The following is a 21,760-nucleotide window of genomic DNA, read 5'->3' as shown; positions in this document are numbered from 1 at the left end:
CAAGCGGATGTTGTGGGTGTCTGAAGTATCCTCCTGAGAGATTTATGGGTGGTCTCTCGCGGATGATGCTCTTGAGAGCTGATTGGCTCAGAGGACTCTGACTCCACCATTCACTGCACTTAGGACTATTGAACTATTAGGGGGTGGGGCCTGTTTGGAGGAGTTAGCCCATGGGGATGTTTTTTTGAATGATGTATTGGCGTGCTTCCTGGCCCCCAAGGGGGAGCAATTTTGTTCCTCTACACCTTTCTACCATGATGCTCTGCTTCAGCCACCACCTAGAAATGATGAAGCCAGCTCACCACGGATTGGAAACCTCAAGAACTAAAAGCCCAAACAAGGCCTATTTAAGGGAGGAGACACTTGGTCACTGCATGCCCACAGGAAGGAGTCGGGAATCCAGGAGGCGGGTTCTTGGGAAGGTCAGATGATGGGTCCAGATCTTGAGAGAAGCCGACATAGTTCATTTGGAGTGGCAGGAGGAAGCTGAGAACAAGGCTGGCACCGTTCATCGTCAGGTCTGGGGATGGTACCAAGGGAAGACTGGCCCATCGTTCTGATCCTGAGGCGCTGGCAGGGAAAGGTTACCCTCCGGCATGCAGGGCTGGGGAAGAGGGTTGTAGGCTGACGACAGAAAGGATATAATATTGCTGTTTGGGAAAGCAAAACCTTGAACAGAGGCAGGAGGGGATGGATGGGTGTTCCTGGGCCATTTCTGGCCGTGGATTTGTGTGGTTAATGCTAACAGGGCCCCAGGTTTGCCTGCTACATTTGCCTGAGCAGGTGTGGAGCAGGTGGAAGGGGGTTTTCCTGGGCGGTGGGACGAAGGGAGAGAGGGTGTTCGCAAGGAAAGTGGTGTAAGATGGGATAAACAAGGCGCGTTGGCCGGCAGCTCAGTCTTCAGGTGTATCTGTCTACAGCTCCCGGGATTGTATTTTATTTTTTAAATATTTATTTATTATGTGTACAATATTCTGTCTGTGTGTATGTCTGCAGGCCCGAAGAGGGCACCAGATCTCACTACAGATGGCTGTGAGCCACCATGTGGTTGCCAGGAATTGAACTCAGGACCTTTGGAAGAGCAGGCAATGCTCTTAACCACTGAGCCATCTCTCCAGCCCCTAAAATGTGTAGCCCAGGCTGGCCTCGAACTCGTGATCCTCCTGCCTCTGCCTCCTTCAGCAAAACCTACCAGCGTGCACCACCACAACCGGCCGGGATTGTATTTTAAATACAAACCTGGAATCTCACAGATGCTCAGAGGCCTCAACAGTGCCAAACGTGGCTTTCTCGTGTGATGTGTGTCTGCCAAGGCTGAATGCACTCTTGAGAGTTTGGGAAGCTCTGTCAACCCTGCCCCTCTACCCTGATTTTCTAAAGGTCACCACTTGAGGTCAAGCTCATCAGGGAATAACGCCATGCTGGTAAATTCCGCCTAAGATGGTCTGGATTCTAGTGCTAGTCTGAGTCCAGTCTAGAGATCAGAGGCACCAGACAAACCTAGACAAAACCTGGGGAGGGAAGGAAAGGGGCAAGCGGGAAGCAGAGGGGCTGTGACACCATGGTCTTTTTCTTCTTGTACCACCTCCCAAGACCCCCAAGGGATGCAGATCTCTTGTGGTCTGGGCATGTGACTCAGGAAGATTGGGTCCTAAGCAACACCAGGGACCCGGATTCTGGAACTGGGGCACAGGTGGGAAGGGGTGTTGGGAATGAGGCCAAAGCCCAGTTAGAACTGGGACACATTCCACGTGGGACTCGCTTCTATGCAGCCTTTCTTGGAAATCCTGGGAAATTGTATGTCTGAGCCTAGCTCAGCGGAACTAGCCAGGCCAGGTGTGGGGCAGATACAGATGGGTGAGGCTTTGGGGCAGCTGTTGCTCTGTTGCGGGTGTTAGGGTACCCCCAACTCCCACATTACAGAAGAGCCTCCTCCGAGTAAACCACATGTTTATTTAGAACGTTCAAATTTACAAAAACAAAAATGGTAACAAAACCATGACACAAATCACACACACTCACACTCACACAAAATATCTCATGTCACTTATATACAAAATAGAGCAGAGTAAGGAGGGAGGGCAGTGGAGGGCACTCATCTCAGTGTCCGACGACAACTTCACATGCTAGCTGCTCAGTCTGGGAAGGAGCTGGTTCCCCACCCAGCAGGGGCAGGGGATAGACTGGGAGGCGGGACCTGGGGGTGGCAGGTAGTTGGAGTGAAGGGGTGAGGAGAGGAGGCCCTTATCTGGGAGGAGACACTTCTCCAATTTTCTCAGGTCAAGGGTGCTGGGACTTATGGGTAGGTGGGACCCAGTTTGGGGGGAAAATGGAGAAGATGAAGCTCAGTCAGAGGGGTCAAGGGTCATGTGAGCTCCCCAGCCAGGATTCGGCTTCCCCATCTGCAAGCCAAGGGTTGAGTTCCCTCCCACAGTTCCTCAGCCCGTTTGTGGTCCTCAATCATGTTTAACCATGGCGAGATGATGTCTTGGGACGTGGGAAATGGCACTACATGCCTCAGAGGTGGGGAAGCTGGCAGGGATCAGCTTAGAGCACCTGGCACAGGCCTTGTCCAGAACAGGAGGCTGAGGAGGAGCCACCTTCACCCTGCCTTCCTCCCTTCCCACCCTGCAAACTGCAGCCCAGGTAGAGGCTGAGTGTGAGAGACCCCATCTCTGCTGCTCCTATATCCTAAAGGAAGTGGCACTGTCCTCTGGGCATGTAACCTGCCTCCAAATAGGAACTGCACTGTTACCAGCTGGCCGAGTCTGGGTAAGTTACTTTACCCTCAGAGTGCGTCCTTCTCTCCTACATCATAGGCTAAGACCAGCCTTACCTCATAACTGTGCTTTGAGGACAAACCAGATAGTGCAGACACAGTGCCCGATTGGATTTCCAGTGTCTAAGGCTACCTAACAAGCCCAGCTCCATCTTCATCAGACCCAGGGGCAGTTCAGGGTCATAGTTGTCTTGTCGGGAGCAGCAGAAGGCATCAAAACAGGGGTCTAGGCCGGGCGGTGGTGGAGCACGCCTTTAATCCCAGCACTTGGGAGGCAGAGGCAGGTGAATCTCTGTGAGTTCGAGACCAGCCTGGTCTAAAGAGCTAGTTCCAGGACAGGCTCCAAAGCCACAGAGAAACCCTGTCTCGAAAAAACAAAACAAAAACAAAAACAAACAAACAAACAGGGGTCTACATGCTCAGGGCAGGTGGGGGCTCTGGAAATGGAGAGATGGCCCTTTCCCTAGTGATCCACACTCGGAGACATGCCCCGATGCCTCCATTTCTTTCTCCTGGGATGGGCGGTGGTTAGAGTTGAACCAGGGCGACCTGGAACGGGAATGTGGCTGAGGTGTCATTTCTCATTGCCACTGTGACAAAGCAGAAAGGATCAGGATGGTGTGTCTGGTGGGCTCAAATGACCCAGCAGTTTCTGTCACATTCTTCCTAAGACTCTGTCCTCCCAAGGCCTCCTCTAAAGCTACCTCTTCTAGAACAATAGCAAAAGCCGGATGAGGCTCAGAGTCCCTGAGGTCTAAGTTCTGAATTCAGCTGTCACCCAGCAACAACTTGAACGACAGACACTTGACCCAGCACTGGGGCTGATGTCATTGGCTGTTACTGGGCAACGGGGATCTCAGCAGGTCTGGGTGAAGCAGCTGCAACTATCTTCAGGGGATGGGGATGGAGGTACCGAGCCATGTAGTCGCTCTCAAAATGGAAACAGATCTGCAGGCCAGAGGCAAGTCTTGGACACACTTCCTGGGCATAGACTGCAACCTCCCACTCCTGAGTCATATCTCAGACTGAATGGCCATGGGGAGCACAGACAGGGACAAAAATTGGCAGGGCAGAGGTGGGGGGCACCAGTGCCCACTGATTCAGTCAGCCTGCTACTGCTTCAGTGCCTGGGAGAAGACCAGGAGGGCACTGTATCCTCAGGCATCTGTCTGTCCTGGCTCTTTCCCTCACCTCCTGAGGCTGGATGGCCGGCCCATTGAGATGTCCCAGTGCTCTTCCGAAAAGCATTGTGTCCTCTCAAATGCTTCCCTGCACAGGGATAAGCTGGGCTCAAAGACCCTTAAGGACAGGCAGTATGGTATACAGGGAGGAACACTGAGGAGGATTCAGAAGTCCTGGGCCGTATGATCGTGGACAAGTTCATTGCCCTCTCTGCTCTTCCACATCTTCCACAAGCAGGAGCTCACGTTGGGCGGCCTTTCTCAGCACTGACATTCTTCTGTGCTCCTGGGGGAGCTGAGAAGGACTCGCTTATAGACAGAGACCAGGAAGCCACTAGCTGAGACGCTCTCAGAAGAGCAAAGATGAAGGAGCCAAAGGGAGCTAATGCTTATGTGTGTCTGGTCTGCCTTGAACCTTATCCTTGATCCTGACCCTTTGAGCCAGCTGTGACCCTAACCCCTGCCTAGCTTGATCCCATCTGCTATCCAGGTCCAGAACCTTCTGTGCTAAAGCCACTGGGCCTTCAGTGCTGTCCTTGCCTGCTCTGTCCACCAGGCATCACGGCTCATCGCATGTTCTAAATGCGGCCTCTCAGATGCGACCAACATTATGGCCTCAGCTCACAAAGGAAGAAAGCCAGATCCAGAAAGGGTAGGTTCTTACAGAAGGTCACACAGCAAGTCAGCAGCAGGGAACTCCCTCTCAGCACCCTCCGGTCTTTCCAGGGCCATGCAGAAGGAGTTCATATGGTGGCTAAGCCATCGGGCTCTGGCAGGAAAATGTCTCCTGGATTACAGTGCCTCTGCTTTAGATGCTCTCAGGCTAGGCTAGAGTGACCCAGGTCCTGTCATAGGCATGGGGGTGGGGTGGTCAACCATGCTGGTGGGCAAAGTTGCCAGGAGATATAGGGGGTAATTACAGCCCTTTGGCCTCCAAGGTCTTGGTCCCTGGCTGTTAGGTGGGAACTGGGAAGGGAACATCCTGGAAATTGAGGTGGGGTTTGAACTGACATGAAACCAACATTCAAACCACAACACACAAAGGAACGGGTGCAAAGAGGGAGGGGGAGGGGGCTGTGGCGGCAATGATCCCATAGCCCCTGTGGGCAACTGAAGAAGACAGACGAGGAGGGTCTGATCTCATGCATCTTGGCATCTCTTCTATGGCCTGGTGTAGGCCTGAAGCATGAGTTGAGAGGGTCAAAGGCCATCTCTACCCACAACCCCTCAGGGAATGTTGGAATTAGTGGGGTCTGATGTGACTGGTGGGAGGCTGAGGGTGTGAGCGGAGAGACCAAGCCAACACATTGCCAGGAGGCGGTACTGCCTCAACTCCCCTGGGCTAGATCAAATGACTTGAGATACTGGTTCCTACCCAGGTGGCTGAGGGGTCATCCATCCAGGGCAGGGCATTGGGGAGGTGTGGGAAGTGATGGGAAGTGATGGGAAGTGGAAGGTATGGCCAGGAATGTGGTAGGAGGGAAGGCCAGCACATGGACAGGCTAAGGAGGTCCCCAAAGTGACAGGCAAGGGAGAGGCCCTGAGCAAGGCGACCCCTCATGCCTTGGCCCTCCCCTTGCAGACATCAAAGGAGGCCTTCTTCGCGCCTCCAAAGGCTTCCACCAGCTTATCCTCCCAGGGGAGGACATTGCCCATCAGTGGTCCAGTGCAGTTGGCCATGCCTAGGACCTGGGCAGGTGTCAGGGCATGGTCCCACAGGTTGAACTGTGCAATGTCACCAACGAAGGCCTGGGTGGCATCAAATCGGCCCCCCAGGGTATCCTGGGCCAAGAGAGAAACAAAGAAAGGAGAGAGACATGGGGTGAGAGAAGAAGGGCGGAGGCAATCTAACCAGGTCCATACCTGCCAAAGCTAGGTTCCCAAGGTTCTAGTCCCACCCAAGGAAGCTACCTCCCAAGGCTCCACCCTCACTCCCAAGGTTCATGCCCTCCCTTAGCACCACTCCAAGACTCCAGCCTCCTCCCGGGTTTCAGCTCCGCCTGTTTCTTTAGCTATCTGCTGCCCATCTGCAAACTGGTGGGTAAGACAAAATGCTAGCTTCTGCTTCAGTTCCTCTCGTTTCCTTGGCCGGGGCCCCAAAGTGGGTGCAGTAGAGACTTGGGGGTGCAGCCACCTGAGCCTTACCTGTTCTTGGCCCAAGATAAGGATACCATGTGGCTTGATGGGGTGCCAGGCTGCCAGGTTCTCACCAGAGCCCCGCAGTTCACCATCCTGGTATGCAGACCACAGGCCATCCCTGGTAGTCCAGGCAATGCAGATATGGTGCCAATTGCTGTCCTTCAGGCTCAGAGGCAGCTGGGCCACCTGGACACAGGATGCAAACCCAGGTGAGAGGCCCAAGGCTGGAGAAGTGGCATGGCTCTGCAGCTAGCCTCAGCTTTGCTCTAGGGACAGAACCCAAGGCTTGACTTGGGTTCTATCCATTGTCTTTCTTGTCCCGGCTCCCCCTCTTCCAACAACCCCGTCAAGCAGTTTCTTTCAGTTCACAGGGACTACCTTTGTGGTTTTCAGGGCCTCGAGGTCACACATGGTAGGGACAGTGTCCACAAACCCATTTCCCTTATACACCTAAATCAGTGCCTAGCGCACAGTGGGGCCCATTCATTATGCCAGAATGAGCCTTGGACTCAAAGGCTGGGTCCCAGTGTCTGGCCCTGGATCTGCCACCAGCCCCTATGTGACCTTGAGGAGGCTGTTCTTTTCTTCCGAGGCCTCATCTATAAAGTGGAAGACAGCATACACAGTTGCTGCCTCTTCCTGCCCCCAATGCAGACATGGTTCATCAATCATGAGCCTAGACGCAGCCTGGGTCTCTTGCTCATGGTGCTTTGGAAGCCTCTGTTGATGGCTTGGTGCTGGTCTGTGAGGTGGACGCCACTTATCTGTGGCTTTGTCTTACAAAAGCCCTGTGATCACGACTTCATAAGGCATTCTCTGGTGCCTGCTGGGTGCCAGACCCCATTCCAGACTCTGAGGGTGGATCTGGGCATGGCCTTGAACAAATCGTGCCTGCACGGGACAGCCGGGCTTTCAGGGACATTGCCGGTGACTGTTCACCTCCACTCTCAGCTTGGCTGGATTTGGAACCACCCAGGAGACGTGCCTCTGGGCATTACTGCTCATGAGGGAGTGTTTCTAGAGGGATCTGGTAGGAGGAAGGCCAAATGTGGCTGCTGGGCCGCAGTTCCCAGACTGAATAAAAGGGAAGAAGCCAGCAGAGAACCCCATTCATCTCCCTCTGCTTCCCGGCTGAGGATGTAATGTGATCAGCCACCTCACACTGGGGCCCTCACAGCTAGCGCTGCTCCTGCTGTCCTGACTTCCCAAGATCGACTGTACCCCAAACTGTGGGCCAAGACAAAAGTCCCATGGAAGGACATGGACTGGGCTATGGGACGGCAAATCTAGCGCTTCCAGCAGAATAAAGAAACAGGCCAGAGGGGACAAGCAGCAGCCAGGAACAAAGCTGACTGCGCTGTGCCCTGTCCAAGGTGCTGAATCCTCCATCTCGGGAGCCTAGTGCTGCCCTCTACCAAGTGGCAGAGGCAGGCCAAGATGAAGGGGTCAGGACAGCCCTCTCACGTGGAGCCTGGTCACCCCTGTGATCTCAGGACCTCAAGGCAACACAATGACCCCATGGGTCACTAATCTCCAGTCTCCTGGACGCCCAGTGGACCTTCCAGATGTCTAGCTTGTGGGCTGGTGCCAGGCGAGTGTGACCTGTGGTATAGCCTTTGGGGACCACCAGCAGCCCACCTCTCGCCAGACAAGCCCTTTAGTAGTTCTTTCTCCCTTTCTCTCTCTGTTCAGGAGAATGCACAGGGCTCGGGGTGCAGATGCCTGTAGGCTGGGCTCTAGCCACATGACCTGGAAGTCAGCCTGTTTCCCCTTCGTTAGTCAGCCCCGCCCGCAGCTGGATTGTCTATATTGCCAGAACCGAACTTGGCACACAGTAGCTATTTAATGTGTGCCGAGTATGGTGAACAGGAGAAGGAAAGTGTCAACCTACATTTAGCACCGAGGTAGTGTGGGGCACTTCTTTTGGGAAGCAGAGCCCACCCGTCCCCAGCCCCTGAGCCCTAAGCCCCGCCCATGCCCTACACTCCGCCCACCTTGTCGTTGATCAGCAGTTCCATTGGCTCAGGGCCGGCCTCCAGCAGCACGATCTCATTGGCTTGCCCAGGCACCGAGTAGGAGAAAGGGGTGCCCTGGCCGGTGCCACCCGACCGGGAGCGTAGCCACACACAGGCAGTGAAGGCGTAGAGTTCCGGGAGCGCCTTGCGAATGCGGGCATACATGTAGTTGTTGCGGATGGGAATGCTGACCTTGAAGGCATCTGGGGGACTGTAGGCCGAGGACCCTGGAAGGGACAGGGCAAGGTCTGGACACTGCACAATGACAATGAATGATGGCTCCAGGCCACTAGGGTGCAGGTGTGCGCACCGGGGTGGGAGTGCCAAGGGATTTCAACTCGTCTACTTTTGCCTCTGGGCTGAGAGGTGTGACTAAACTAGGCCTAGGGGCTCTGGACTTCAGATGTCCTGAGTTCAAATCTCGCCTCTACTACTTTCTGACCTATGAGTCTCAATGAGATAAATGCAACCTCCTCAGGCCTCCATTTCTTCAGTAAAATGGGCTAATGACACGTTCTTCATTCCACAGTGAGGGTTGGTGGGTCCATGGTAGGCTTATCAAATACCAGCTATAATAATGACTATTTAGAGTTGTTGCTAACTTAAGCATTCTGTGGTGTTCTGTGGCAGGCAGAGTCTAAGTGCCTTCTCCACGTCACTTCCTCACAAGCGCTCAAGGCAGGCACTGCTACAGTCCTCATTTTTCAGGTATACCTTGGCACACAGAGGTCATTTTCTCAAGGTCACACAGAAAGAAAGTGGCAGGGCCGGGATTTGAACAAAGAGTCAAAGACTCAACTCAGTATAGAGAGAAATAGGCATGGAGCCCCAGGATGGGAGGTGATGTGTGGCTGGGGCTGGGTGGGAGGAGTGGGGAGGGGAGCCACCAGGACTTCCCTCATCTCTCCTGCAGGCAGTTAGGAGGCACTTCCCCTGGTCCTCAGGATGTTGGTGTGTGGGATGGTAGGAGCTGGATTGAGTGGGGACAGAGGCCACTGCCACAGTTCAAGTACTCAACTGGGTGCCTCCCTGGAGCCCCCTCCCCCCCAGGCCCACTGTTCCCCTACAGCTGAACCTAGCATGGCCACTTAGCTTGAGACCCCTCTTCCAAGAAGACACGTGTGCCACCCTCAGCTTCCCCTGTCTCCCCAACTTGCCCTCACAAGGGCCCATAGGAGCTCATACGTCCCTAATCTCACTCTCCATCTCTCAAGTGAAAACCGTGAGGTCTGAGGAAAGAAAGTGACCTTGAAAGGTCACAGAGCGAGTCTGTGACGGCCTTGGAATCCAGGAGTGCTGGTAACTGGCACCTACACATTGTCCATTACAATTCTCGGACCCCTGGCAGCACCAGGCCTGGGGGTTAAATGAATGCCGGAAGGCTGGCAGATTAGTAAAAGGTGATAATTGTGAACGGCTAAACACAAGGTCAGGGGTCGGAGGGCTCCAGTCATGGGTCTAGACATCTGTTCCCTGGCTGTGTGACCTTTGACAAGTCCCTTGACCGCTCTCAAACTCACCGTCATTATCTGTGAAAAACCCTGCAGTCTGTGGCGATTAAGTCAGCCAGCGTGTCTTTGCACAGCCAGCTCCTGGACCCAGCAGAACCAGAAGACGACAATCATCTGTTAGCAGTGGCTTTGAGAGTGACAACGATCCCCCAAGCAGGCCCTTCCTCTCCCACTCCACAGCCTCTGGAAGTCACGGCCAGAGACCAGAGCCCCGCAGCTCAGTTATCTGCACTCTGGGACCTACCATGCTCCAGCTCTGCCACGCGGCCCTGCAGGGCATCCAGCTCCTTCTCCACCTCCTGTCGCTGCTGGTGGCTGCCGTGACTGAGGGCAGCGCGTTCCTTCTCCAGCGCCAGCACCTTTGCCAACAGCTGCCCTTCTAGCTCGTCCATCTTGGAGTGCAGGGAGGTGGGCACGGCTGGGGCCGGTGCCGAGGAGAGGTTCCCACGGGCTGGGAGCTCCTGCTGCTCCAGAGAAAAAGAAAGGATGGTGATGTCACACAGAGATGTCACCACTCTGCCGGCCACCACAGGTGAGCCTGGCTTCCGGTCAGCAAAGCTGGGAGAGTGAGGCAAAGGCAGGCAGCCTACTCACAGAGCCCGTAGGCAGCAGGAATGAACTCAAACAAGCACAATTTCGTAGCGGAAAAGGACCACACTGAAAGCTTCTAGATCCCCTTGTGGTTGGGCCCTATGACATGAATCCCCCTGCAAGGGCTGGGACGCAGTGGATGGAGGGCATTTGTGACCTCCCAGGACACTCCTGCAGCCTGGTCCTCTGGTATCATTATCTTGGAATTGTAGTACGGATCCCAGACTCAAGTGACAGCTAAGGACTCAAACACAGCTTAGGAACTAACCGCCTGTATGATGAAGGGAAAACCTTTTGCCTGTTCTGGACTTATTTCCTCATGAGACAATTGTACTGTCATCTTGAAACTGTCCTGGGGAGGATTATGTGGCCAATGCCAATAAACAGAGCTGGCACCAAAGTCCATCTCGCTCAGGGTATCCCAAGGCAGGCTCTGACACTATCCAACCGCAGGATGAGGACAGTGTGCACAGTCCCTCTTTGTCCTGTCTCACACCCTGGTGGGCAGAATTAAGGCAGGCAGGCCAGGCCACAGGTTTGGACCGAAAAGGGCATTCACTCTCTGGTGCGCACAGTAGGCGCTCACGCACACAGTGGGTGCTTGTGGGGTATACCAGGTCCTCATTCGGGACTGACCAATGACCAGATTGGGAGCCACTCGTCAGAACTGGGGACAGACAGGACACGGAGGGTGCAGGGCTCCCCAGGGGGATTCATGACAGATGCTGACAGGAGCCTGCGGCTGGTGGTGAGCAGGATGGAGAGTAGTTTGAACCTGAATGCAGGTTCCCTGTGACTATGGCCACATAGGTGACTGTAGGCTCCCTGTGACTCCCACCGAGCTTCCCTGCTGTGACAGATCCACAGGATGGGTGTGGCTTGTGTCCCACTGCACCCCAAACTCTGTGGCTGACACCCACCCCAGCCAGGCTACAGGCCTTTCTCCCTGTGCACCACAGCCCTGACCACAGTCCTCACGCGGGGACCATCACCCCGCTACTCTGTTCCCGAGGGACAGCAGCTGTGGTGAGGGTGGGGCCCCGCACCTCCTCAGCCTGGAGGTCACACCACTGGTGACCACAGCAGCTCCTGTGCCACAGAGCACATCCACACAGGGAACACGCCTGTGCCCTATCACAGGAAAGGCTAAGAGGCATGCTCAGTGTCACCAAGAAAATGACCACCAAGGCCAGGGCTGGGTCACCTAGGCTGAAAGGGTCCCTAAGTTGTCCTCAGGAGCAGGGCCAGTGCCTTGAAGGTGCTCGAGGGATGCTGAGAGACACTGTCCTATCTCTAGCTGGGTGGTGTCCTCCCTCCCTCCTCCTTACCCTCCCGAGTGACCAGGACAGTGCTGGGTTTGGCTGTTTCCTTAGAGGGGGACACACAGGTGGCTGGGGTAAGCGTACAAGCTGTCCTCTGTCGAAGCTCCTGTTTGGTGGCACCAGGAGGCCGGGGAGGAGGGGGCTCAGAGGCTAGGAGGCAGCATCTCTCCCACCCCAGCATGTGAATCAGAGAAACACGACGCCCCCACCCCGCTTCCATCTGCCACAGGCGCAGGCTGTGCGGCGTGGGCTCCGGGCCTCGTGCCAAGTGGGCCCCAGCCTGAGATGGTAGGGGGACAAGCGGAGATGATGTCACACTATCCCCCACTCAGTGCCTGATAGGGCAGGAAGGGAGGTCCAGACTCCAGGTGGGATGCTGAGAGTCTGTGGTAAACTTTATTCTATCTGGGCCTAGAGCCAAATCCCAGGGTTCTAGGTCCAGCCCAGCCATTATGAGCTAATGGGGATGGGGGTGGGGTGGGAGGCTCCTTAGTACTCAACAGGGAATGCCAAGGGCAGCAGCATTACTGATACCAGACATGGGACAAACACTTCTCAGTTGCTCCTACCTCCTGAGGACTAAGTTAGAGACCAGGGTGTTGAGGCTCAGAGAGGGTGGGCTGCCTGCCTAATGTCACACAGCAATCCTGTGCCCACTCCTGGTACCAACCCTCACATTCTGAGTCTCAGTTTGTTCTTCTGCAAAGTGGGTATGTAACATTGCCCTGGCTGCTAGGAATGGTCTCAGTGGCCATGAGAAAGTCAGGCTCACAGAGGCCCCCACAGGTTAATCCTGCTAGTGAGACACGGCTGAGGTGTTGAAAGACCTGGGAAAGAAGCCTTGGCTTCATGTAAGTGGCTACTTCCTTTGCGACGGGAGTAGAGGAAGGGCCTGACATCAGCTTCCTTGCAGCCCATCCCTGCCTGCTCAGCCAGGTTCTGGGGACAGTGGTGCAGGCCCCTCCACTCAGCTGTGCCCATATCCTGTGAGTCCTGCCAGCTCACTCCCCTACTCCATCAGCTGAGTGGCTGGTTATCAAAAGATGCTGCGCCTCACCAAGTGGTGGCGGTGGCACGTGCCTTTAATCCCAACACTCGGGAGGCAGAGGCAGGTGGATCTCTGTGAGTTCGAGGCCAGCCTGGTCTACAAAAGGCTCCAAAGCTACAGAAAAACCCTGTCTCAAAAAAAAAAAGTTGTTTCCCTGTTGGTACAAGGGCAGTATTATCTCCAAGCCCACAGGGGAGCAGGCCTGGGAGCTGGGTGGAGTGCTGGCTATGGTCACTGCCACCAACACTACCTCACTACATCTTAAAGGGGCTGGAGACTCAGCTCAGTTGGCAGAGGGCCCCAGCACTGCACAAACCGTGTGAGGTGGTGAACGCCCTGTGACCCCAGCCCTCAGGAGATGAAATCAGGAGGGTCAGAAGTTTAAGGTCATCCTTGGCCACATATCGAGTTCAAGGCCAGCCTGGGTTACCTGAGAACCATCTCAAAAATAAGTAAATAAATGCCTTGAAAGGATTCACATTTTCCATATCCAACCCTGAAACCATTTGTCAAATTATTACATTGAGAGAAAACCAGGCACAGGATGGTCAGCAGTCAGCACCGCCAGACGTCAGGCGCCTGGGGGAGGAGGCGGCTCAGGCAGAAGGCAGGGGTGAGATGGTTGATTCAGAATGAGGTGCCCGTGCCCCAACACCATAAATCCATCTCACCCTGAGACTCCAGCACATGCTGTTCCTTCTGCCAGGAATACTCTTCCCGGCCCTCCCAACCCTCACCCGAGAGAGCTCCTGCTCTCCCAGATGGCAGCTTCCCTCAAGCCCGAGCCAAGATGCTCTAAGAAGAGATTGGGGTTCCAAGCGCTGTCACGGCTTCTGAGCCCTCATTCACTCATTCATCCAGTCACAGTGTGCCCTGGCAATGGGGTGCCTGCCTAACTGTCACCAACTCTTAGCCGAGACGGGATCTGTGGCTCGAGCAAGCTGCTTGACCACTCTGACCCTCGTAGTGGTCATCATATGTTAATACTTCCTACATTCGGGGTGCAAGCGATCAGATGTAAGGCGGGACCTAAGGTGGCGTGTCCCGTGTGGCCCTCAAGCAGTTGTTACTGTTACTATTATCTTTACTGAGGGAAAAATGGAGCTGGATGACTTGATCAAAAAGCCAGCTGAGACACCTGCGCACAGTCCTGATGATGCTGAGCCTCCCCTGGTGTCCTCGGCAATGACAGGGACTCCCCATCCCAGATCATTTTACTCAGAATCCCGGCAATAGTCTTCGCTCAGCCCCACCGTGCTGTGGGCCTTGGACAAGTGCCTTGCCCTCTCTGATCCTATTCCCCTTAGGTAGAGCTATGGAGGACACATAAACTCAACAGTTGTCCTCGGAGTTCAACAGAGATAAGACACTCAAACCATCCTGGGGTCACCCTGTTAAGTTCATTCCTTTGTGAGCAGTCTAACCATTGACCTCATCCCACCATGGCCAAAGATTTCTGGGGTGGCACAGTGCCTGATGTTATGGATTAGCTGAACCATATACATTTAAACCACGAGAGTCCTGAGTCCTTTACACCCACCAGCTCAGGGAAGCTTGCAATTGACCAAGCCTGGAGGCGAGGCTTGCTCCCGGGTGGGTGTGGAGATGCTTACAGCCACTTTGGGAAAATGTGTCACAGTACCTACATATGCTAAATATACGTTCCTGCCGACACCCAGGCAGCCCACTGCTGGAGACAGGGCCAGCAGAAAGGAGGGCTGACGGCCACCCGAAGAGACCACACAGTATTCACAGCAGCTTCAGGCTAGAATTAAACAGAACTCGAAGGTCATCCTCAGAACAGGCTAGCGTGTGATGGTGCCCCCAAACAGTGACAAGTGGCCACTGCCACAGGCATCTGACGTAATGGCACTGGCACAAAGCCGTGCAAGGTTCAAATACAAGCAAAACTCATTACCGGGTTGGGATGGTAGCACACACCTTTAACCTTAGCACTGCGGAGGCAGCGGCAGGTGGATCTCCGAGTGTGAGGCCAGCCTGGTCTACAAAGCGAGTTCTAGGACAGCCAGGGCTACATAGAGAAACCCTGTCTCATAAAACCAAGAACACACACACACACAAACCTCATCAATAGTGACCATAGTCAGAATGGGGGGACCCCAGTGACTTTGGGAGTCCCAAGGGAGCCTTCAGGACCCGAGAAGGCTCTAATTGTTATCTTGGGAGTGCCCACATTTACTGACCAGACCTGTCCACTCGGAATTTGGGCCCTTTATAAATGAGGCATGAACCCTGACAGACCATGGACGTATGGTAAACCACAGAAATGAAAAAGGGCCTCTCTTTATGGGAGGACAAGAGACTTTTTCAAAGGGCTTGGGGTGTCCCTTTCCATTCAACAGATGGGATCATTGAGGATCAGACACAGGAGGGTCTGAGGTCACGGCATGATGGTAGCAGATCCAGGGTTTACAAAGCCAGGCTTCTTGCTAGGATGAAGGTCTACCACTTACAGGCTCAGTGAAGGGCTTGTCACAGCCCAGCTCACCCATTTTACAGACATGAAAACTGAGATCTGGAAAGAGCATTCCAAGCAGTAAGTAAGTCCCATGCAATTGGCCCACCTGGGGTCATTTAGAGCTGGTAGGGTATCTAGGAAACATCTGGTCTGCTGTAGGTTTGTTAGGTGTTTTGAGATGGAGTTGCATGTAGCCCAGGCTGGCCTTGAACTCTCCATGTAGCTGAGGATAACTTTCAAAGCCTCATCCTTTTGTTTCTAAAAGTTAGGATTTCAGGTGTGTACCGTAAAGTTAGGATTTCAGGTGTGTACCGTAATGCCCCACTTATTTTGTGCTAGGCATTGCACCCAGGGCTCTGCGCATGCTTGGCAAGCGTTCTACCAATGGAACTCCACCCCAGGCCCTCCCTATAGACTCTTTGCAAATGGGAACCCTGACAGGGGCAAGGGGCAGAGGTCTGCTGGGTTGCATCCCTCAGACTCTGAGCCTTCAGGTCCCCTCCCCCTAGGACAGAAATGTACATGGCCTATTTCACGTGACAGAGGCTGAAAGAGTCAATGTATAATACATACCTAAAAGGGGCCAGCTGCTCCTGGCAGCCCAGGGGAACCTCCACACTGGCAGGGCCAACCTCTAAGACTTAGCCAGCACCATCACACTGCTAGTACCCAAGACGAAAGTGAGCACTGCCCTCCCTTGTATTCTCTCACTGTCTGATTCCTGAGTGTAGGGTCCATGAAGAACTGATGAACCAGACAGGACCCTGGAGCTAGATACTGAGAGGGAAGATCTAGGCTCTGATGCTGGGCGACCTAGGGTCAGTGTTTTAACCTCTCTGAGTCTGGTTTGTTTGGAAAAGAGGCATAAGGTCTCCTCCATAGAGTGGAGGGAGGGTTAAATGGGTTGATATGAAGTTCCGGAAGCAGAATAAGCGCTTAGTAATACGGACGATCGCTGTTAGAATATCAGAAAGCGTGGCTTCCCTGAAGCCAGCACCCGCTGGGACTCTTCATCATGGCTCTGCTCCAGAATGGGGGCAGGGCAGTGGAGGATGGGGCGTATGTCAAGGAAATTCTGCCTAAACCAATCCTGAACCTTCACCCTACACAGACGTTAGCACAAAAATGGAACTCTGGGACATGCCGGCATGGCCGGATGCCGCCTAAGTGGACCAGCTCCATTGAAAGGTGGTTCTTGGCCATAGTCAGGAGAAGGCCACATCCTCTGATCTGGGAATGGCACCCCAGGGACTTCAGCTAAAGGCTCCATTCAACAAACTAAAGAGGAAGCAAACAACTTTGCCACAGCTTGCAGAAGGGAGGAAATCAGAGGCAACTTATGCTCCTCCCCAGGCACAGAGGCTAGGGATGATGGGAAAACGGTAACTCTGCCCTGGCCTGTGAGGATGCCTGCTGCTGGAGTAATATCAGGGAGCTGCGAAAGGGGAGAGAATCGTCGGATTGAGAAATTTCTCCCCAAACCTGTTGGCTTTTTCCAGTGAATAATAAAAACTAAAACAAACCAACAAACCAATGCTCTTTCTAAAGTCCTCAGGCTCGGCTGGCCCCCACCTGAGGTGGATAGGAGGAGGAGGTCAGTCTGATGTCTCCACCTATTGGAGTCAGGTCTGGCTGGAAGGTGCAGGGGTGACCCAGAGGTGCACAGGTGGTGATGGGGGAGGAGGATGGTCATGGTGTGGCCAGGGAAGACCTCTGGGAGGAAGGAGTCTAGAGCAGGTGCTTGTGTGTGTGTGTGGGGGGGGTGGACTGACCCAAGAGAAGACGAGAGAGGCCTGAGAGACAAGGCTGAGGAGCCAGATCAGATTCAAGCAGGTGGCTTCAGGCTGAGAAGTGTGCTCCCCACCAAGGAACCCCAAGGTAGGAACATTCCCAGATGTGCCTGGAGGCAAGGGATCAGCCAAGAGGCAGATGGGAGTGGACACACAGATGCAGGCAGGATCTGTGGGTCCTGTGGAGTGAGCACTGGAAGCCCCTGGGTGTGGCTCAACCACCCAGGGGACGCAAGAGGAGAGCCAAGGGGAGTCTTGAAGCAGACAGATGTGGTGGTTCAGTGAGAGGGGGCGGGGAGATGCATCTAGGAGCCAGAAAGGGAAGGGGTCAGCGGTCTAAAAGGAGTCAGTAGGCGGAGATTGGAAAGCCCCTTCAGGTCATGACCTCTGGGGACATTAGCTAGAGTGGATTCGGGAGGACTACCCTTGGTGACAGCAGACCCCGTAAATCCGGATGTCAGTGGCCTAGGGACGCATGAGTCCCCACTGAGAGTGGCAGCGTGGACCCCAGGAGACTGACTCTAGCTGCTGCAAGGCTCGGAAACCAGACCCATGTCTGCTGCAGTCAGCAAACACAGGAAGAAGAATGTGGGAAAGCCGGGGCTCCCCAAGCCTGGGAGGCTGACCCACTGCCAAATCCCAGGTGCCAGGATCCCTCTGCCTCAGCAGGCCCACCATAGGGAAGCCCACCTTGCCAAGAGGCAGATGCCAGGGTCATCCCTCTCCACCAGTCACAGACGTGGGAGGAGCCACCTGTGCCATCTGTGATGCCTGGGCTGGGGCAGAAGGAAAAAACCAAACAAATGATTTTCACACTAGGACAATCTTCGTAAGGGGAGAGTCTGCTCCCAATTACATTTGTGTCTTTGGACTTGGAGTCTTTGGTGGGATATAGATGTCACGATGCCCATTGTACAGGTAAGGAGACTGAGGCTGCCCTTCCCTGCAGACTTGGTCTTTTTCCTACTCTTGGCTCAGGAGGTTTGAGCTAGATTTTCTCACTTCCACAAGGGGAGTAGAAGCCTTGGGGGTGGTGTGGGGAGGCTGTGGTCCAGACGCCTTGAAGTGGGGGTGTGAGCAGCTGACTTCCTGGTGGTCTTCTGGGCTAGGGCCTACAACTTCCCACAGGTTTCTCCTCCTACACCCCCAGACTGAGCATGGAGCCATATGCCTTTGCCCCTGATCTAGCTGCCTATTGTGTCTGGAAATCAGTCCACGTCTGGGAATGGCCAAGACTTCTTCCTGGTTGTTTGGACTGCCCAATCTGTTTCACCTCTACATCCCCAGGCTGGGAATTTGTAACAGGGAGAAAGGGGACCATAAGTATAATCAATCAATGGGCTTAGCATCACACAGAACTCAAGAGTAGGGTCCCTACTGCCCAGGCTTCCTGTATCTGACCTGGAAAAGCAGGAGGAGCGAGTTAAGTTGGTCCCTATTGGAGAGTCATCCGCTGACTCCCCAGGAGTCCAGAGCTTCAGGTATATAAAGCTGGGCGTGGCCAGAGGGTGGGAGGTGGTGCAAGAGCGTAGGTTGGTGTTAATAGGGCACTCTTGGGCATAAGGGGCATACTTCCTAACGGTAGTGAGTGTGGGGCGGGTGCTGCTCCGAGTTCCGGTAGAAGGACATCTAAGGAGAGCCTCCTATGTGCCAAACATGCCACACCTGTCTCTCAATCAATTTCCACTACAAGTGGACACGTTCTCCCACTCGAGTGTCTCGGTCACCGTGCCAGGCTCCCACCTGGGATCCGAACCAGGACTCTCCCGTGGTGCCAGCCAGGAGCGTGCTCCGGGTGACCGCCCTGGGGACCCGGGACCCGCGCGTTGCTGGCAGGGCAGCGCCTCCCACACCCAGTGTCCCCGACGGCGCGCTGCTCACCTCGATGCGCTCGATGCGGTCCCGCAGCGTGCGCACCGCGTCCTCCAGCTCCAGGAGCAACGCTGGTGAGTCCCAGGCGCCGTCGGCCATGGTGTCGCGGCGCGGCCCAGCGTCCTGGAGGCCGCGCGGCAGGCCGCTCTCGCAGCGGCCCAGCTTGCCGGTGAGCTCGCGGATGGTGTCCCGGTCTGCGCGGATGCGCGCCTCCTGCTGCAGCGCCGTCTGGCGCAGCTGCTCCGCCGTGCTCTGCAGTAGCAGCAGCTCCGCGCGCTCGCCCGCCGCGTCCCCCTGTTCGGCCCCCGACGGGCAGGCAGCGGCTAGCGGCGTGCAGAGGAAGCGGCTAAGCAGCGGCCCGGGCGGCGGCGGGAAGACGCTGGCAGCAGGCTCCCCGGGCAATGCCGAGGGCCCGGCCGAGCCGCCAGCGCCGTGCAGGGCGCTCAGGCTGCGGTGCGGGCCCGGGGCGCCGGCGGCCGAGGCGTTATCGGTGCCGCCGGGCAGCGCGCGAGCGGGGCTGGCCGCCAGGGGCACGCTGGCGATGATGCAGATGACGGCACCGAGGAACGCCAGCATGCCCGCGGCCAGCAGCACGGCCAGGAACTTCAGCGTGAAGCGCGGAGGGGGCGCGCGAGGCCCCCGGCAGGAGCGGCGGCGGGGTCGGGGCGCGGGGCCCGGGAGCGCGGGAGCCGGAGCCGGAGCAGGAGCCGGAGATGTCGCCGCGGCCGCTGCTGCCGCCGCTCTGAGCCCGCGCGGCGGGTGGAGGAGAAGGCGGTCGCGGCGGCCCCGCCCCACTCGCTCCCCCGGGGCCTGCCGAGGCCCAGCCCCGCACCCGTTCCGTGCTGGGAGCCGGGGTGTGTGCGCCACGCCCAGGACTTCATTTCACACGGAGGGTGATGACTGAGTGGCTTTGCGGCGGCTGGCGGCTGGGTTCCAGGGCGACCCTGCTTGTCTGGGCTCTGGTCTTCTCCGGATCCCCCAGAATGCGGACATTTGAGCCCCTACGGGTCTCTGGGCTCTGCACGCTGTAGACTCGGTTGCAGTTAACACCCAGCGTGAACATTCTCACCACACGAATGAGGAAACTGAGGGCTCTGGGCTCAGCTTGATGCGGGCTCCGTTGTAGTTCAGCCCCAGAGTGAACAAGCTCTTGATACAAAGAGGAAACTGAGACCCTAGAGCCCAGGTGGCAACCCAAGGTCACACAGCTAGTGGGCCATTTGGAGCAGCATTTGAGGCCAGCCACGTCTGCCTGGTCAAAACTAGTAGGGTGGGGAGTTGGGGGAGAAAGGAGACAGCCTTCGGGGTGAGGAGGCCAGGCGATTTGTTTCTGCTGTGGTCACCTGAGTGTCACCTGCCACCTCCAAACTTCCTAGCAGAAGAGGGTTCACTTTTCTCCATCTTTGGGATGCCAGGAACTATCAGAAGCACCTCCATCTATAAGTCCTTGGGCCTGCAAGATTCAAGGTTCCCAGAAAAGAAGCCCCTAGCTCCCTGCAGCCTCCATCAGAGTGGCAGGTGGAAAGCAAGCTGGTGGGTGCCAAGACCGGGCAGGAGTGGGCTGTGTGTGCGTGTAGGTTTTACTTGATCGTGTCTAAAATGTCTATATATACTCTGTTGAAAATTAACTTCGCAATTAAATATTTTAAAAACCTTGCCACCTTTTCCAGTCCAGTCCTAGTGCCATCCTTCCTCAGGCTGGCTCTGTCTGGGGTGGATTTCTGGACTGAAAGAACTCTGGGAGGTCATGACGGTTTCTGCTGCAGTCTGGGGCTTGTGGGAATAGCTCACTAAGACCTGAGCCAAGCCTTGACCTGATGGGAAGGCCATCTCAAAGTTTCTGCCCCACAACCTCCAGTGTGGACATGACTGGGAGGGGACCAGGACGTTCCTGAGGGGGCATTAGCCCCCAGAAACCTGGGGGTCCCTCCCTGACTCCTGGCACCCCGTGGGTGGTCCATGGGCGTGTGTTCTAACTCCCTCCCTGTCGCGGCCCCCCTTGTCCAGCAAGGATGACGCGACCACCAGAGCTCTTCTCACTGCAGTTTATTCCAGGACTTTATTCACAATTGTAAAATCTCTCTCTCTCTCTTCCGGACAAACCTCTCCCAGCCCTTAAGTAGGCCTGGGCTACCAATCCTGGATTGCCAGGTGGGCACTGCTCATAGGTCCACGCATATGCAAGCAGCTGACAATCATTGCGTGATAATAGCATAAGTCAGGCCTAGTTGATATTAGGAGTTGATTATCACAGAGAGCACTCGCTTTCGGGATCGCGGAGGGCGGGAGCCAGCACCATTAGGTGCGACTCCACGCAGCTCTCTACACATAGCCATCAGGTGTGACTCCACACGGCTCTCTACAGTTCCCCCTTTTTGTTTTGCAAAGCAACAGGCAAGAGTAGAGGTCTGATCTCTGTTAAAAAATGGAACATGTACTAGTGTCTGTCCAGGTGTCATCCACCCAGAGAACACTAGACCTGTCCGGTGTCCTTTTACAGAGGTGGGAGTTAGACACCAACCCACATGCAATCAGACTTGCTCTTCTTGAGGTTGATGTATGCTTACCCTCAAGTGCAGTGCGCAAGCCTTGCATCCTGTGCTCGCTTCTATCTCTTTTAAGATAGCTAAACTTGGGGAGACTGTCCTGCTTCAATGGCCGTGAAGGCCTGAATGATCATAACTGCATTGCGATGCTGTGAAACCCTTATGTGACAAATGCACCACAGGCATACCAGGGAGGCAAGCACCATTAAGCCTGCTAGGGCTCCTACTCCCGCCCACTTCTTCAGATGATCCATGGAGTGATCCAGGAGGATAGTCCTTCTGTCAGGCTGGTGTCCATGCGTGTGGAATCTGCAGTCGCCACTCGCAGCTTTTCCAGTTTTCGAATTCACCAGACCAATTACCTAAAAGATATCTAGACAATTCTTTAGACAAATTAACTGCATGAGTTAATCTTTCATACTGAATGCTGGTCACACACAGCCCTGGATGGATAGAAATGTCTGACAGACTAGGGTATGGACTTGCC

At 55.2% G+C, this 21,760-nt stretch overlaps 1 protein-coding gene across 1 annotated transcript; it reads right to left on the bottom strand.

Annotated features, from left to right (window-relative positions):
* Window positions 1-1,933: 1,933 nt before the first annotated feature.
* Window positions 1,934-19,609, bottom strand: Nptxr (neuronal pentraxin receptor; the record flags this gene model as incomplete). The annotated part of the gene is made up of 5 exons (XM_057792251.1): window positions 1,934-5,742; window positions 6,106-6,285; window positions 8,094-8,341; window positions 9,870-10,089; window positions 18,737-19,609. Coding segments are annotated over 5 exons (1,746 nt in total), but the record flags the coding sequence as incomplete, so codon positions are not given.
* Window positions 19,610-21,760: the final 2,151 nt, after the last annotated feature.

Source organism: Chionomys nivalis, chromosome 17, assembly GCF_950005125.1.
Source record: "Chionomys nivalis chromosome 17, mChiNiv1.1, whole genome shotgun sequence".
NCBI lineage: Eukaryota > Metazoa > Chordata > Mammalia > Rodentia > Cricetidae > Chionomys > Chionomys nivalis.
The sequence above is the reverse complement of the archived record's forward strand: the minus strand, read 5'-3'. Positions and strand labels throughout refer to the sequence as shown.